This window comes from Anoplopoma fimbria, chromosome 13 (genome assembly GCF_027596085.1).
Source record: "Anoplopoma fimbria isolate UVic2021 breed Golden Eagle Sablefish chromosome 13, Afim_UVic_2022, whole genome shotgun sequence".
NCBI lineage: Eukaryota > Metazoa > Chordata > Actinopteri > Perciformes > Anoplopomatidae > Anoplopoma > Anoplopoma fimbria.
Genome location: NC_072461.1, coordinates 22,195,701 through 22,213,253, shown reverse-complemented (window position 1 = coordinate 22,213,253; position 17,553 = coordinate 22,195,701). Strand labels below are relative to the sequence as shown.

At 39.3% G+C, this 17,553-nt stretch overlaps 2 protein-coding genes across 4 annotated transcripts; one reads left to right on the top strand and one right to left on the bottom strand.

The window, feature by feature from the left end:
• Nucleotides 1–2,131: 2,131 nt before the first annotated feature.
• On the bottom strand, nucleotides 2,132–6,488 carry LOC129101300 (cyclin-G2-like). Its single transcript, XM_054611050.1, has 8 exons — nucleotides 6,331–6,488; nucleotides 5,727–5,850; nucleotides 5,473–5,610; nucleotides 5,062–5,312; nucleotides 4,843–4,921; nucleotides 4,648–4,746; nucleotides 3,847–4,049; nucleotides 2,132–2,967 (listed from the first exon to the last, which is right to left on the bottom strand). The coding sequence occupies exons 2-8, from the start codon at nucleotides 5,847–5,849 to the stop codon at nucleotides 2,856–2,858; spliced, it is 1,005 nt and encodes a 334-aa protein (XP_054467025.1). The 5' UTR covers nucleotide 5,850; nucleotides 6,331–6,488; the 3' UTR covers nucleotides 2,132–2,855.
• Nucleotides 6,489–6,719: 231 nt separating this feature from the next.
• On the top strand, nucleotides 6,720–17,438 carry LOC129101430 (coiled-coil domain-containing protein 158-like). Of its 3 annotated transcripts, none has more exons than XM_054611258.1 (23): nucleotides 6,720–6,924; nucleotides 7,028–7,085; nucleotides 8,285–8,430; nucleotides 8,791–8,966; nucleotides 9,081–9,190; nucleotides 9,269–9,587; nucleotides 9,691–9,746; nucleotides 10,188–10,298; nucleotides 10,439–10,520; nucleotides 10,740–10,859; nucleotides 11,287–11,385; nucleotides 11,517–11,711; nucleotides 11,829–11,997; nucleotides 12,724–12,876; nucleotides 13,222–13,334; nucleotides 14,069–14,227; nucleotides 14,731–14,823; nucleotides 15,074–15,196; nucleotides 15,614–15,741; nucleotides 16,057–16,119; nucleotides 16,332–16,399; nucleotides 16,789–16,944; nucleotides 17,366–17,438. In XM_054611258.1, exons 1-22 carry the CDS (start codon nucleotides 6,891–6,893, stop codon nucleotides 16,902–16,904), a joined length of 2,691 nt encoding a protein of 896 aa, XP_054467233.1. In that variant the 5' UTR covers nucleotides 6,720–6,890; the 3' UTR covers nucleotides 16,905–16,944; nucleotides 17,366–17,438. The 3 variants fall into 3 exon arrangements, with proteins under 3 accessions (XP_054467233.1, XP_054467234.1, XP_054467232.1); XM_054611259.1 differs by having other exon boundaries at nucleotides 9,688–9,746; nucleotides 15,617–15,741; XM_054611257.1 differs by having other exon boundaries at nucleotides 9,688–9,746.
• Nucleotides 17,439–17,553: the final 115 nt, after the last annotated feature.

The following is a 17,553-nucleotide window of genomic DNA, read 5'->3' as shown; positions in this document are numbered from 1 at the left end:
AAAAACTGGCGCTCTTGAGGCTCATATAATCGGATAAAATGGACGGCTGGTGGGGGTAGTTGGATGCATCTCGGTGCGCTCTCATTCCCCCCTGACTGCTTCACACTCCACCCTCCACGCTGCCGGTTTTTAATCATGGAGAGATGGAGCAGAAATGCGTGTCAACACATCCAAGCCAGCTAAAAAAGACAAGTCCTGTCCACAGCCAGACGCAGCAGCATCACCACTTCCACCTCTTCACACACACACACACACACACACACACACACACACACACACACACACACACACACACACACACACACACACACACACACACACACACACACACACACACACACACACACACACACACACACACACTCTCACACACACACACACACACACACACACACACACACACACACACACACACACACACACACACACACACACACACACATTCACACACACATTTCACACTCACACACACACACACACACACACACACACACACACACACACACACACACACACACACACACACACACACACACACACACACACACACACACACACACACACACACACACACACACACACACACACACACACACACACACACACACACACATTCACACACACTCTCTGCAGCTCTCAGCATAAAGTAGAGCTTGTCCAATAATGGAATGAATGGGATTTAAATAAAGAGATGGGGGGGAGGAAAGATCACACAAATCCACTAAAGGGTGCCCTCTGGTTTTTAATCCCAGCATCACTCAAGTGAATTTGAGGTACTTGTACTTAACTAGTATTTCCACTTGTTGGTTTTTTTTTTAATATAGCTTTTAATACACATACAGTAGCAGTCAAAGGTTTGGACACACCTTCTCATTCAACTACTTTGAAGAATCTAAAATATAAAAACATATTCTGGTTTGTTGAGCATTTGTTTGTTTACCACATAATTCCATATGTGTTCCTTCATAGTTTGGATGTCTTCAATATTAATCTACAATGTAGAAAAAAAGAAAGAAAGAAAGAAAGAAAAACCATTGAATGAGAAGGTGTGTCCAAACTTTTGACTGGTACTGTACAAAGAAACACATGGTTATTGGTTAAGATGAGACTGTAATGATCCCCAGGGAGGAGCAGTAGCAAGTAAATAAAATAATAAAATGTAACTCCACCTTTACCAGCTGTAACATTAAAGTAATGCACACATGGATACATTTATAAATATTATTCAAAAATACAACATCATTTACTCTGAAATGGGCCATTCTGCACGGTGAGTACTTTTACTCTTGGTACTTTAAAGTTAGATGATAATACGTCTGTACTATTACTCAAGTTACATTTTGAATGCAAGACCTTTATTTGTAACAAGACATTTCTGCGTTGTGATATTTCTTCTTCTACTTAAGTAAAAGATTTGAGTACTTGAGTTCTTCCTCCACTGATTTTGAATGAATTTGAAGTACTTGTACTTTACTTGAGTCATTTCATATGGAAAGAAAAAGTAATGTTGTACTTACAAAGCTAGTTACTAGTGTAGATTGTAGATTGAGGTTATTAATATTAAAATAAATTAATAAATGTATTATCATCATATATTGGGATATGGAGCAGTGCATTCATTAATTGAACTTTGTCCAATATTTATCAGCTGCAACACTATATCGCTGTACGCATAAATGCATCAATAATTGTAATCCAATAATATAATAAATAGTATTGTGAAATAGGCAGTTCTGCATAATGAATATATACTTGTGGAATTTTGAATGCAACAGTTTACAGAAGACTGGCTGATGTGTAACTAATACACAACTCCCGAGGGTTTCATGCATGAATTACTGCAGGATGTAAAATGAAATCCCTTCCCATAAGCATGTGGTTTGTGTTTATCGTGAGGACACATGGACAATTTAAAATATGACGAAATCATCTTGTGATATAGTTCTTGCGTATAGGACTTTTAAGGGAACCAGAAGAAGCCAGTGTTTCAGGTTGGTCTCAATTAGTTAAAATGCAATATCAATGGCTACATTTTGGGCAGCTGCCCAGTTCACTACTAGTGGACAATTCAAAACACAAGCAAGTGAACTAAAAAGAGAAAAGAAAAAAAAAAAGAATATGAAAAGCTCGTTTTATTTGGAAGGATTATTTCTGACCCTTCCAACATCTTCCACGTTATATCCAAATACAACACACATTATGCAGAGTTCACAAAACATAATATTTTTTTCTTCTTTCTTTTTTACAGTTTATATACATTTTTTTGTTTTTACATTTTTCTTTACAATAAGCTTATTTTGGTAAACATGAACAACATCCATTCAAAAATCACATATTTCAATGTATCCATGCATTAACAGTCACATTAGGATTGTGTAATTACGTCAAACATATTCTAGCCGAATACTGTTTATATGTAGATATTGAGTAGCAAAACAGGTTTTGAAAAAAGATGGAGGATGTGCTAGTGTGTTAGCTGGTATTCAACAGTGAGTGTACCTCATGACTGACAAGTTATCCCTTGTGCTTCACTGATTTCCCTTGAATGTGCCGAGCTCGGACACAAACAAACACAAAGAGAACATCTCAGAAAAGGAAATTCAGATGCATTATCATCAAGCTGCCAAGATATTGCAATTTTCCAGTTTGCATTAATACGATATGTATTCATTTTAAACGTTTAAAACCAGACAGTAAACTGAATCAACACAGGCACTTAATGATTAAAACCCGCCACTTGTCGTACCTACGGTGGTAACAAGTGAAACACAGGGTTGCTCAGAAACATGGTGACTACCTTAAAGACAGTTTAGGGGACAAACATACATCTGTCGCTGCTGCACATTGAGGACACGTCACTTTTTGCGGTTGAGAAAGGTGGAGGGGAAGAAGGCTCCCTCGCCGTCGCTCCCTGGCGAGCCGCATGGGCTTTCCTCTCCACAGCTCATGTCCTCACAGGAGTCCTCACTATGAGAGAGAAGAGAGGAGGCCGTTAATACTCAGTGCTTCAGGGTAGAGCTGAAACGATTAGCTGATTAATCAATGAGGGAACAGACAGATGTCTTCAGGTTCTGGAGGTGATTTGTGAACTCTGAGAAAATGACCCTGGTGTTGCTTTAGCTTGGAGAAAAAAATGTCAAAAATGGAAAAAACTGAAAGCCTACATTACAAACACAAAGGATGGAGTTTAAAAGATGTTGCTATCTACAGGAAGGGGTCTAATGAAAAGTTGCTATTGTTCAGTAAAGAATTGCTGGAAAGCCCGTTAAAAAAACAATAATTAATTGATTGTTTAAGTCATATATCGAAAAGACTAATAAACATTAATTGGTTCCAGCTTCTTTGAAGTGAGAGTTTTTTTTGCAGTTTTGTATCATTAACAGAAACTCTTTGTCTTTTAGAAGGTTGGTCGTACAAAACAAGACGTTTGAAGACGTTTAACTTGAGTTCTGGTAAACTATGATGGACAGTCTATACTAATATCTGCCATTATATAGGCTAAAAGATTCATCAAATTAATAATCTATTGATTAATCAATAAAGAAAGTAATTGTAAGTTGCAGCCATTGTTCAGAGCGATATCAACTAAGGCAATAAGAGCAGAGTGATATATTTAATCAAGGCTTTTGTGTTGGTAAGCCTGTCTTCTCCATTACCATTTTAACAATTCACAGATCAAGTTCAACAAAACTTCTAGTTTTTAATTACTGTTAGCAGCTGTGGTTTTGCTGAGTCCTGAATTTCAGCTGAGTCTGTTGACATTCAGGAATGACCGTTTCTTCAATATCTCCTCATCACAGCACAAAATTCCGCATGAAGGAAATGGAAAAAACCTGGACTATTAACCTCTCACTCTCGTCCCAGCTCCCCTCAGGAATAGTTGGCAGGCCGGGCACACTGAAGTGATTGGCCTGAAGATTTTGGGCTGTTCTCCTGGAAACGATCCAAACTAGCTTTTTGTTGTCTGGTTTGTTACATTCGCTTGAGCAGTATTCAGTCATGCATTTGGCCACAAGTTCCTTCCAGTGGAGAAGCTCGCTATCGCTGATCTGTGAATATGACAAACAGGAAACATCTGAGAGGCTGCAGACAGAAATAGTCTTTAACTATGGGGTCATCAACATGTGTTGTTCCTCATACTATATGAGCATGTGATCAGACGGTGACAGTGACATTCCACATTGTACAATTTCTAAGTATTAATAGTAGCAGAAAGACCTAAGTAATGATGGAATTAGAGGAGTAAGGAAAAAGAACTTAAGCATATTAGCCACATAAGAGCCTTAAATACTGCTCAATATTTCTTAAAAGAAAAAACAGTGTGGTGCTAAAATAGTGCCACAAAAAAACATTATAGAAGCTCGAGTATGCAGATTTAACAGTAGACACTACAACAAAAAAAATGAAGCTTGTAAAAAAGTATTTTCAATGATTTATTCTATTTTCTAGTCTTCTATGCAGTGAACTGTATATCTTTCGGTTTCAGACTATTGGAGGGACAAAACAATACATATGAAGACATTACCGGGTTCTCTAACAACCTCTGGTGGCCATTTTCACTATATGCAGACTATTTCCAGGGTAAACAATATCAATTAATTGAGAAAAAAAAGATCACTTCTTGCAGCTTTACTTTTTTTTTTATACCTTTAGGTGTCTTTGGAATTGCTGTACAATCTTCGATAAGGTGTTGGACTGGAGGGCTTCAAACTCCTGAGCAATGAGGGACAGTGCCAGCACTGACGGCTGTAAACAAGAAAAAAAAAGCATATCAATTAGTCCTTGGGCTCAAAGTGTGAATGCTGCTATGCTGTGAAATTGTCTCCTGAGAACAATCCTTACTTTTGCTTTAGAGAAAACAAGCCGGCATAAGCAGGCTTTGAGCTGGGCTTCCAGTCTCCCAATGCTTGGGATCTCCTCCCTTAAAATATAGAGGGAATCCTAATGTGATCCGCCAGTACAAAGCTCATAAAGCAGTATCCATTTGACCAACTATATGCCAACTGGAGCAAAGCATCTGTAATAACAACAAGAGTAAGCAAAATAAAATAAAATGTGTACCTTCCACTGGACAGGAATGTGAAGGCTGGGTAGTAGAGGTGGAGAAAGGTGAAAGCGGTGACTGCGTCGGGCTCCACACTGAGCTTCTCTGAGATGATCTTCTCCATGCGACACAGGTCTGACACAGTGAACTTGCTTTGGCTGATGCGAATGAGTTCCTGGGTGGGTGAGACATTGTTCTCTTCCTCGACCATTTTTGCAGCAATGTGAAGACAGCAGACGCCAATACAGGGCAAGTGTTTGGGCTGCACCTGACACAATAGCGATAAGTGTGAGTCAACATCCCATGATTCAAGGTCAAACAAAGTTGTTGTGGTTGTTTTTCCTTCTTACTGGTGATACACTTAAAAAACATCCAAAGATGTAACTTGAAACAACATATTCAAATTAAACAGTTTGTTAAATTCCTACCTTCATAATAGTGAGGAATCTATCAAGCAAATTGACAGCTTGAACAAATGTTTGAGTGCTGTAGCCAAAGAAACTGGTGAGGCCCCACAGTTCTTCCACTCGGGTGTCCCTGCATTTCGCAGACACTCCAGTGTGATTCTGAAAGAATCACACTTGAGGTTAAATAGACATCGCTAGGAACTGCATACATCTTTAATAATCCAATAAGTTTGTATCGATAAACCAAAAATATAAAAGTGGTTCAGTGGGTTTACCTCTGTGGATGCTGACTCCATCAGCTTCAGGCCAGTCTCTCTGGGAATGAAGTTGTACTCTTTTGCACGACATGACTTCAACTCTTTCAGGAGCAGGCTGTCAATGGCTTGAAGATCCCTCATCCTGGAAAACAACATCATTTAATCCATCTGCATTGAAATGCAAGAGTCTGCAAAAGTGGTCCCCTGCTTGCAGAGGAGGAGGGCATATAAATATTGTGTCCTTAACCACACCTACTGGGTGTCAAGTATCAGTGAAGGACCCCCACCCCCCACCCAAAAACTACACATTCTTGACCTTCCCTAATTTTAACGTCGTTATAAAAGTATAATGAACTAAATAATATGAAAACAAGTATTAACACCCACACAATCAAAGCATTTATTTGGGATAAATGTAGATATCTGTGCAACAACACAAACCAGGTCAGCTATAACTGGGTCACTATTACACATATCAGAAGAGGCTGAATTATTTGATTGAATCTTGACATAATTAATTCGGTTTAACAACAAACATCCATGCATGCAATAAATAAATATAAAGGCTGATGATGCAAAGATTGGCCAGCTTTAACATCAACAAAAAAAAACGTCGTCTTACCTTGCACAAAACCCGCAGACGTGCAAGAAAAGAATAGCTCTGCAGCTTAGTTACAGCTATCAGATCTTCACATTTCCATTTTGATTACGCTTATGGTCGATAAATGTTGAAAACTAGACCCTTGGTCCCTGCTGAAAAGAGAGCGTCCGCCCTGAATCAACAAAACAACCGCTGACCTGTTCGTAAACCACAATACCCAGCATGCACCGCGGGAGACGCCCAGGCTGTGACGTTGCGTGATTACGTCACGAACCGTGCGCGACGAGGGGGAAAGCGGATGTCGGCGGATTGATTCAAAAAGTGTGGGCGCTAACGTTAACTTTTTTTTAAATAATAATAATTTTAATATTCTGCATCACTAAACAAAACATCCAAGCTAAGCTCTCACGTCAAAAAACGTATTCAGCACCGAGCTACGTCGACTTCCAAGATAGCTTAAGGCTAGCTAGGAGTTAGCCACGGATGCCGTTTCCATGGTGATGGAACGTTGCCGTCAACGAGAATTCCACGGCTAATGTTAGCTTCCCAGGGAAGGTTAGCTTAAATTTAAAGTAACAGAGATGTCAACACGGACACAGACAGGAACAACAACAGGTAGGTCACAGTCAACACTGTTAGCCATCTTGTTAAATGGATTCAAGCTACTGTTATTGAGTTGTTCAGCTCTTCACGTCATTTGTTCCACTTTTCTCCACAGAGAGCCATGACGTCACACCCCGGATGAGCCTGAACAGCCTGACACTGGATGAACTGAGGTCTTCATTCAACGCCATAAATACCATGCAAAACATAAGCTCTTTTGATATTTCAGCTCTAACAACTCCAACTCATCAGCAGACACTGCTTTAGCTCAAGATATATAACGCTACAGAGGGTAAAATAAGTATTGAACACGTCACTTTTTTCCTCAGTAAATACATTTCTAAAAGGTGCTATTGACATGAAATTTTCACCAGATGTCGGTGACAACCCAAGAAATCCATACATACAAAGAAAACCAAACATATAAGTTCAGACATTAAGTTATGTGTAATCAAATGGAATGACAGGCGGAAAAGTATTGAACACGTTGCACACACATAACTTAATTTCTGAACTTATTTGTTTGGTTCTCTTTGTATGTATGGATTACTTGGGTTGTTACCGACATCTGGTGAAAATTTCATGTCAATTGCACCTTTAGAAATATATTTACTAAGAAAAATGGTGTTCAATACTTATTTTAGCTGCTGTATATCTTGAGCTAAAGCAGTGTCTATAAGTTCAGAAATTAAGTTATGTGTAATCAAATGGAATGACACAGGCGGAAAAGTATTGAACACGTTGCACACACATAACTTAATATCTGAACTTATTTGTTTTGTTTTCTTTGTATGTATGGATTACTTGGGTTGTTACCGACATCTGGTGAAAATTTCATGTCAATTGCACCTTTAGAAATATATTTACTAAGAAAAATGGTGTTCAATACTTATTTTACCCGCTGTATATCTTGAGCTAAAGCAGTGTCTATAAGTTCAGTTCAGTTGCTACAAAGGCAATCAAAGGGACAACATAAAATGGTCATAAGTTATACAAATCAGACAGAGAACATGTTATATTAAATAAACAATAGGATCAAAATACAAACTGGTCACCAAATAATGTCCACAGCTACTGACCCATCCTCTAAAAGTCCCTCTTGTTTCTGTCTACTTGACCTTTGAAGTGTGTCCAATACTTGAAATGTAGTTACACATCTGGAATGTGTAACTACATTTCAATGTCTATGGCCATTTTATTTTTATCTTGTCTTTCTTTTACTATGTCTCTTGTGTGCACTTTACTCTATGCTGCTGTAATCCTGCAAATGTCCCCGCTGCAGGACTAATAAAGGATTATCTTATTTTACCTTATCTTATCACTATAGACTATGCTCTCCATCCCTCCTAATTTCTTTGTCCTTTTTTGACAGTGAGGAGCTGGACAGGCGCACCAAGGAAACACAGAGGCTTCAGGAAGAGGTGGAAAATGCAACCAAAGTAACCTTGGAGAGGTTTGGCTGCACATACGGCATCAACAGCTCACCTGGACAAAGCTGCCATGACCATAGTAATTATTGTGAGTACAAGCAGCGTCACATGGCATTTTGTTTGTGTTGAAGCAGCCATGGAGATGAAAAAATAACATGTTAATTATGGGATTATTCATTTTTCACAACACCTACGCTATGATACCATGACTGCAAAGCACCCCAAGTGGTGATACCATCCACGTTATGATACAATGACCGAAGCTGAAGGTTATTCCAAAACCTAAATCACCTGACTAGATATACAGATGGGTAGGGAAAAAACAAAAAAAATCAGCATTATCAAAAGCCCAACCCATGTAAGTGCTGCAAAGATACATTTTTCACCAAACCTTATTTTTGACAACATGCACTGTGTGTGTTTTAAACTTCTTTTGCTCTTTTGGCAGATTATTCACCTGGGGGTTCCACGATACCTTCAACCCACCAGCAGCCAGAGACTCAGCCCCTGGTTTGTGCTCTGGATAGTTCAAACCAAGAAGATATCAGCTCTCCTGGAAAGGAGGTGTTGGGAAATGCAATAGATGACTGTATTCAACAGCTGTCTGACTTGCAGCTCTACAAGGTTCATACTTTTTTACAGCCATGAATCTTGTTAGCCTGATGCTGTCTGAATTACTTAATTGGCAAAGAATTTGCTATCTCTATGTAATGTGTTATTTTACCCTCTCAAACACAGACACATGATCAACCTGAACAAGAGACATTCAGTTTTAACAAAGCCATCGTGAACCTGCAGGCTAAGTTGCATAAAGTCCGGAAGGAGAAGGCCGTCCTGTCCAACCTCAGGTGAAGACACTGATCAAATTTGACTCCTGTAAATAAGTGTATTAAATCTCTTTGACCCACAGATCTTTTTATGTGTAGATTAAAGGATTCAAGGACACACGTTGGTCAGATGGAAAAGATGCTGTTCATGTTGGAGGAGCTCCAAAACATCAAAAGGGCCGGTGACCAGAAGCTGCAGGAGACGCAAGATGAGGCGTTGGCATTTCACAGGAAAGTAGAGACATTGGAACGAAATGTAAAAGAGATGTACTCACTGTTATCTCGCGAGACACAATGTGGAGACGACGCCATCGCCAGTCCTAACGTAGCCACTACTTCAAGACAGCTGTCACCGGCTGCTAATTTACCTGAGGATTTTAACAATGAGTCAGAGAGGCTACAGGAGAGACTTTTTTCTGTAAGTACTAGAAGTCAGTTACAAATCATATTTAGTGTACTGCAGACACAGACAAACATTTTGCCTTTTATTATGTCTGATCTATTTTTCTGTTTCATAGCAGTCAATAATACATCTGGGGAGTGAGGAAAGCAGTGGAGTAAATAATCAAAATGAAAGGTAATTTAATGGAGAGCTGCAGCAATAAGTCCAATAATCATTTAGTCAATTGGCAGAAAATAAATCGTCAACTGTTTTGATTATAGATTCATAATTTCTGTCACTTATCAAGCAAAAAAAACCAAACGTTCTTAGGTTGGCGCTTCTTAATTGTTAGGAAGGGCTGCTTTTATTTGTCATATATAATAGAAATACAAACAATCGTTTGGTTAAGTTCTAATCTGTAAACATAGTTTTAGTAAGAAAATAGTCTTTGAGCATAGTGTGGTTTGTTGGCCAATTAGAATTCACTGCTGCAGCTGCTTACTGCTTAAATTATATTTTTGTATTATTTCATCTCGTCAGATTATTTTATGCTATAAACCAAGCTCTGCCATTGTATATTATTAGTATATTTTGTTTACTATAGCAGTATTAACTCTTCATTTTGATCTGTTGTAGAATGGAAGACCTGATTGAAAGTCTTGGCCAGGAGATGGCGCTGTTGACTGACAAACTGAGCTCATCGAAAAACAACAGCTTCAGCCTAGGTGTGAAGTTGGAGCTGCTAAAGTAAGTGTTGTTCCCATTCATTATGTGCCTGTATTATCAGAGATAGTTTCCAGTCTAAAGCTACTTTGCTATATGATCAGTGATGAGGAATGAACTTATATGTGTCAGAAACATTTAAATATATATCCTTGCATGCCCAGGAAACTTGCAGAGAGACAGACATTACTACACCGGTGTCAGGTCAGTGAACTGAAGTCAACTCTCTGCAGCCATACAGATAAGGTAAGGAAGAGTGTACAACAGTACTATGAACAATATAAAATACAAGCAATGAAATACTGAGGCTGCTAAGCGGCAATATAACCCGCCATTCACTAGATGTATAAGACCACAGAAACTTAAAGATTAGACAAACACAATGTGGAGAAGCAAAACTGATGGCACTCTTGTCTTCTCTATTAGAATTAAAACTTAAATGAAATTGTGTTTGTGAAACTGTAGGTTTGTTGTCTGGAGCAGCAGCTCATTCAGGCTCAGTCCCAGCTGGTGGACGCCCAAAGAGAGAGAGAGCGATCTGTACAACAGGCAGACGAGCTTCAGTCCCAGCTTGGCCTTTTCAAGGTGCAGCAGCAAAACCATGAATGTCAAAACCGGCATTTTGTCTACTTCTGTTGTTATCATACCCAAAGTCCTCATACAGATGCATGTTTTTAATTAAAGAACACTCTTTAAAGTGGAAACTAACGCCTCAGGTTGACTTTATATGACGTAATTAAATGATACTTAAGTTCTGCATATTATGATGGTGCACCGAAAACAAGCGGAGGCGTGTAATCCGCTGATGAAACAGCTTCAGACACTGGTGAGTCAGCGAGGAGTGCTGATGCTCATGTGAGGGCAGTTACAGGCTATTAATGATTGAATAATGCCCATTTAATTGCAATTACTGGTGCTGCACAAATCGGTGTACATTTCATTCCATTGGTTATAGATAAGGCGATGGATAAGAGTTTATTTCTCATAACCCTGATGTGGAACTTGCCTACAGGGCCTGCTGGATCAGAGGGCCCAGGAGGGGGGGACAACCCAGGAACTTCTGGAAGAGAAACAGAAGGAACTCCAGCTCAGGCAGCTTGAAGCCCAGCATGTAATGTTCTAGAGGAGATCACGCATTATGAGTCAGGGTTTATAATAAAACCATTTAGATTATATAGAAACCATGATCCAGGAACTATGTGCCCAATTTGATAGGTCATTGAACCTCACTGATTTTTCCAGCACCTTGCCAGGTTGGAAGAGGCCCAGAGCCATTGCCAGACCCTGCATGCAGAAGGAGAGACACTGAGGCTGAAGCTGGATGACCGAGAGAAGATGATAGAGATGCACAACAGCATCATCAACGACCTTCACCAGGAGAACAGCCTTCTCAGCAACCAGCTAAACCAACACAAGCTGGTGATTCAGCAGCTCAGGGTCAGGAGCAGGGCAATTTTGTTTATTCTTCTTATTTACTTTCATACCACACCTACATCCTCATTTACATCTCACTCTTTGCCTCTCTTCCTTCCTCTTGTGCCATGTGCTGATTAGGCTGAGTTAGACCGGCACAAGTCAGACCTGGGTGCTGCAGAGCAGGAGAGGAGGCAGCTACAGGCCTCTGTGGCTGAACAGAGTCAGCGTGTCCAGGAGGAAACTCTGGAGAAACAGCAGCTCACCATCCAGCTGGACATCCATCGCTTGCAATTACTCACCCTTAATAGTGAGTTGAGTTTTATGGAATGTGTATCAACACACGTAAGACCAATATCCATAATTTAAACAAACCTATGGCTATGAAAACAAACTTGCATTTCCCCTACTATAAAAATGAATGAATGCATGAATAGTGTTTGTGTCTGGATGTTAACGTGACCTCGTGGGATTATCAACAAAGCAGACATTCGAATATGTATGTACACCCACCAGCATCAAACAGCACAATACATTAAGTGTCCCAGTCCAACATTATGATAAAGATATGCACAAAGCCTCATAAATATGAACATTGCATACAAATATTAACAAACATGACCCAAGTGCAACAGAATTTACATTTATTCAACAATTTATATTAATTAAAACATTGCATGACTGATATAGTTCATAAATAAACAATGTAAAGTCTATGATGAAGTATGAGGTTTTAATTAATTAATTACCACACAATATAGTATTCCATGTGGACTTCTACCATGAGGACAGCAGACTTGTGTACTAAGGCCTTGTCATTCACCAGAAATGACACAGTGCTGTTTCTAGAAAGAGATCAGCTCTCACAGTTTCTTTGCCAAATCAAATGATCTTCTTGTCTTGCTGTGTTAAGAAAACAAAGAACCATGTTCGGTATGTTTTCATTGTCAACCAAGCCCTTCCACTGTTTTGCGTGTGTTAAAGTGTGTTTCGCTCTGAGGATATGATGCGTGTGTTTGTGCGGGCGTGATTTCAGAGGAGCACGAGGAGCTGCAGCAGCTCCACAGCTGCGAGAACGAGGAGCACAAGGGTGCGGTGCTGAAGCTTCAGAGTCAGCTCAGGAACACCCATGACGAGCTGGACCAGGTCAGGTGCACCCTGAGGACCCTGGAAGGAGCTGATGGACACGGTTAGATTCATGACATCAATTAAATTGAGACTTAATTAAAAAACATCCTCTGATTTACATCCAGTCCCAGATTAAGTGTACAGATAACAGAGGTTTACTCTGGACCGTGATTAAATCCAGGAATGCAGACAACTCTCATAGTATAAATATGAACATATCCTCCTCTACTGTATTCCAGTCTGATCGATATAATCTGATATGTGTAACAATGAACATATGTCCCTGATATGTACAAAACCTGTCAAAGATTAAAGCTCTGGGATTAAAATGATGTTCTTTCTCGCTATATCACTCACTTTCCCTTCTTCTCCCTCTTTGTCATTTTGTCTTGTGCGATTGTCTCAGGCCTCCAAGTCGCCATGGACATGCAGACGGAGATCACTGCCAGGAGAGAGCAGGTCGACTCCCTGCAGGTCAAGATCCAACATTTAGAGGACATTAAGGACAAGCTGTGCCAGGTAAGAAATGTAATGTTACAGCCTTTCTGCTGATCATTCAGTGGCTTATCTCTAGTCAAGTTAAATTCAGATCTCCAGATATGAACAGTTTATGGGTTTTTTTATATATAATCTTATAATAATTTATAACTGAAAAAAAAAGGAATTCCGTCATGCTCCTTAATTCTCAATTACAAAACGGCAGACTTGGCATCTCAGCCGTTGAATAGTAAGCCATTTAGCTCATGGAGATCCAAATGTCACTAATTAATAACAAAAATAAAAATGATTGACTTTGTAAGACATTTATTCAATTACTAAATTACTTTTGATAATCAACCAATGTTTCTGACTCAGGCGAGACATTGAGGAGTGACCCAGCAGGAGTGATTTCACCCGAGCGAGTTCAGGCGCCATTATACGTGTGTGAAGTCTTTGAGGACGTTTTGAAGAGTTTTAGTTTTATTTCTTGGACACCAAATTGCTCTAACAGCTTTGCAGAGTCCCACAAAATAATAAATACAAATTAATTTTCACATGTCAGCATTTGTTCCAATTTTCTGTCAACCCTCCCTATCCTAAAACAGTATAGAAAACAGTCTACTTTTTACATGGCAGCAATTAGAATTTGCTAAATCTGCTTTTGAAAAAGGTACATTTAATGACAACATATCACCTCTAGACACAACACCAAAACACATTTTCATAATATCCTATTTACCCACTATACCCATTTCATTTAACCTCCTATCCAGAAGAAACACTACCAGAGCATGGAGAACCGGCGTCAGCTGCAGGAGCTTACCTTCGTCAGGGAGGAGAAGCGACAACTTGGCAACGAGCTGGAGGCGCTTGGCTCCAGAGATAAACAGCTGAGGGAGCGGATCGGCCAGCTGGAGGCAATCCTTCACAAGGTGATACTCATGTACACTTTTTTTTCATTTTATTACCACCACATTTTATCTGGTATTTAGAGAAGCCTGGATAAGATTGTGAGGGACTGAAATATACATATATAACGTCAGAAGAGTACACACCAGTTGTAGACCATGAACTGCAAAATCTTCAGTTTGTGTTTGGTCAGCGAGTTTTGTTTGATTTGATTCCTCATCTCCCTTTCCCCTCATTGACCATCAGCTTTACCTTCTCTTGACATATTAACTGTCCTCTATGTAATAAATACATTAAATGCCCGAAAAATTACCTTTTTTTCTTTCTAAGAATTACTATCATTTAATGTTGTAAGGTTTTTTCATTCGCCACTCCTCACCAAAACAATTATTATCTCCCTCTGGAACAAAAACAAAAAATGATCGTTTATATTTTCATGTAAATAAAGAAACGTATCTTTCCTGTTCTGTCTCTGTTTGTGTCCATCACTGTGTTATTGTTTCAAATTCTTTGTATTTTCCAAAAGATGTCAGAGAGCTTTGCAGACTGTCAAGATTTCATCCAGCTGAAGGAGCAGGACTTTTTCCGTCTGAAGCTCCGACATGCTCTGGACTTAAAGGTAGAGCTGATTACAGACAAAGAGTCTTTTTGTAAGAAGGAATATGGCTTATCCACTTATACACAGTCTGCGTATTTATGTAAAAATACACCCTTATTTAGTTTAAATGCTTTATTCTAAGCTTCCTTCATCATGCATGTTTGATAGAAATGTCTTTATCTAGTCAGACTTTCTATTTACTCACTATACTTTTCTTTAATGGAGCTGAGCAACAAATCTTGAGTAACAACCAATTTTGTCCTTTCTATAGGAGCTCCAAGGTCAAAATTTGCACACAGCTCTGAATGTTCCTCCATCTGACCTGGACTCCCCGTCCCCATCTGCACTCACTGCCCCACCCTCCTCCCAGCACGTCTCCAACGCCCGGATCACGGTACAGTCGGGAACTGCTTATAGTCCGCCTATCAAGTGCATGTGTGAATCATTGTTTATTTGGCTGCACAGACACAAGCTCAGCACATCTGCTCTGCCTTTAGATCAAAAACATACACAGCGTTACATTCCTGTGGCATGGAGGGAAGCCAAACTGTAAATCATTTCAACAAAGCAGTTAAACACTGATTGGTTTGTTTTGTCATAAACTGTAATAGTGCTAATTCAGTTTTTTGTTCTTTTTACTGGCCTTAGAATAAAAGATATTGTTGCAAATCGTCACAGAAATTTGTGAGATTGTCTTGCATTCCCTGGTTTCTCTGTTCAAACTCAAACTAATCGCTCCCTCTCTATACTATATCAGCATCACCACAGCAGTGCATTTTCATTGTCTTTCTCTCTCCTCTCTCTCCTCCAGCAGGAGTGCCACGCCCGTGAGCTCAGGTCTCTGGTCCAAGAACTGCGAGGAGTGATTTCGGAGAACCGTAGACCACACACAGATATCAGGAGGAGGTCTGCACCGGAGGGAGTGCACAGAACCACATTGTACGTCAGGCTCCGTTCCCACACACTGCGAGGATTAGCATTCCCTCTTAGGCTAGGCTAGGTCACATCTTTAAAAATCATGTGATGCTTCTAAGTGAGCAGGAAGTCATTTGGAGTGGAGGACGATGAGGAGGAAGGAGATCCATTCTTAGGTGGTTTCCATGACCACACTGGGTGTCACTGCTTTTACTGTAATAAATCATAAAAAAGGCCTTTTATAAAGTTTAAAAACTCCTTTTATCTTAAGATATGTGTTATGTTATCATTGTAGTTTAATGTCTCACTCTATATTTTAATATTCCCCTGCACCCACAGAAGTACTGACAAAGCAGAAGAAGTAAAAGCTGGTTCCAGATTGAGAAGAAAAACCTGCGGCAGGTAGGGATCTCGCCACAACCTAAACCGACTCACTGCGGTCTTTTTTTATGTTTCAATGTATTGCGCATGGCTTGTCCCGAGGCTAAGAGACGCTCACACCACCTTCCCCATGTGACCTTTTAGCCCTCATGCAACATGCACGGCGCCGCAAAGTGCTACAGGCTATGTTATGTGATGTAATGCGTGTCTGTTTGTGCACACATTGTGTACAGCGAGCCACATTTCCTGAAGACAGCTGAGCTCAACGGAAAAAGAACCAACAACAAGTCCTTCTGTGAGAGTGAGTTTTCTCAACTTCATCATTTTCGTGCAGTTTTTCCAAAAAATATTTCAGTCACTTGTTACCACTTTTATGAATGCGGTTTTCATCTTACATACAACATAATTAAGTGATTAGTCTATCACCAGAAAAAAAATCTGCAACCATATTAATACTTTAATTATTTGTTCAAGTCATTTTTTAAGCAAATCTGGTTTCTATTCTCGTGACTGATGTCACCATGACATGGAACAAATAATGAATCTAGAAAATGATCAGCATATTAATTGATAATTAAAAGAATCATTAGTTGAAGCTGTACATTTGATAGACGGACTATATACAATAAATTGTGGATTTTAGTCAACATCAATATTCAGTTCTCTTAACATACATTTTGGCTTTTCTAGGCCGTGTTTTATCAAGTCCAGCGACTGCAGTGAGGTTCACTTCCTCCCCACAGCTGCTCTCACTGGGTCGTAGGTCCCCGGTCTACTCCCTCCTGACCTCCGACCCAAATAGCTGACTAACACGACACTAACTCCCCAGACCAACCCTTCTAATCAGTAAGTTGATTGTATTGTGTATTAAATACACACACACTGAGTCATTGGGTCTGTGATTCTTCAAGATATAATTTATATATCAAACTGTGTATAAAAAGAGGGGAAAGCTGACTCACATTCACACAAAAGTCCAGTACTTTAATACAGTTGATCAATATCAAATGATAAAACGGAGGAATTTTCTCATATTGATGATTTCATCAAGTGAAGCCCAGCAAGAGATGACTCAGAACACACGCTTGGTGTTTCAGGATGTAATGAGGCAACAAAATCCATTTCAGCAATAGTAAAGTTCCTTGTTAAACCTGCTACACAAACCTTTCATCAAATTGTGTAAATGTATTTGACCGATCATAATCTCTGTAATCCTATTCCTCAGAATTAATTAAATAATTCATTACACCATTTTTTTGTCTTTCAGAAAGCTCCTTTTTTACTTTTGAAGTCTCCCCAGAAGAAGTTGTCAAAGAATGAAATCACCAATCATGTGTAGCTTTTTTAATTTATTTTTTAAATAAAGTTTCTTTATTTTTTATTAATGTGTTTGAGTTGTTATTTCACACCAGCAATCATGCCAAATAAAACAATCTGTGTCATATATGTGTATAG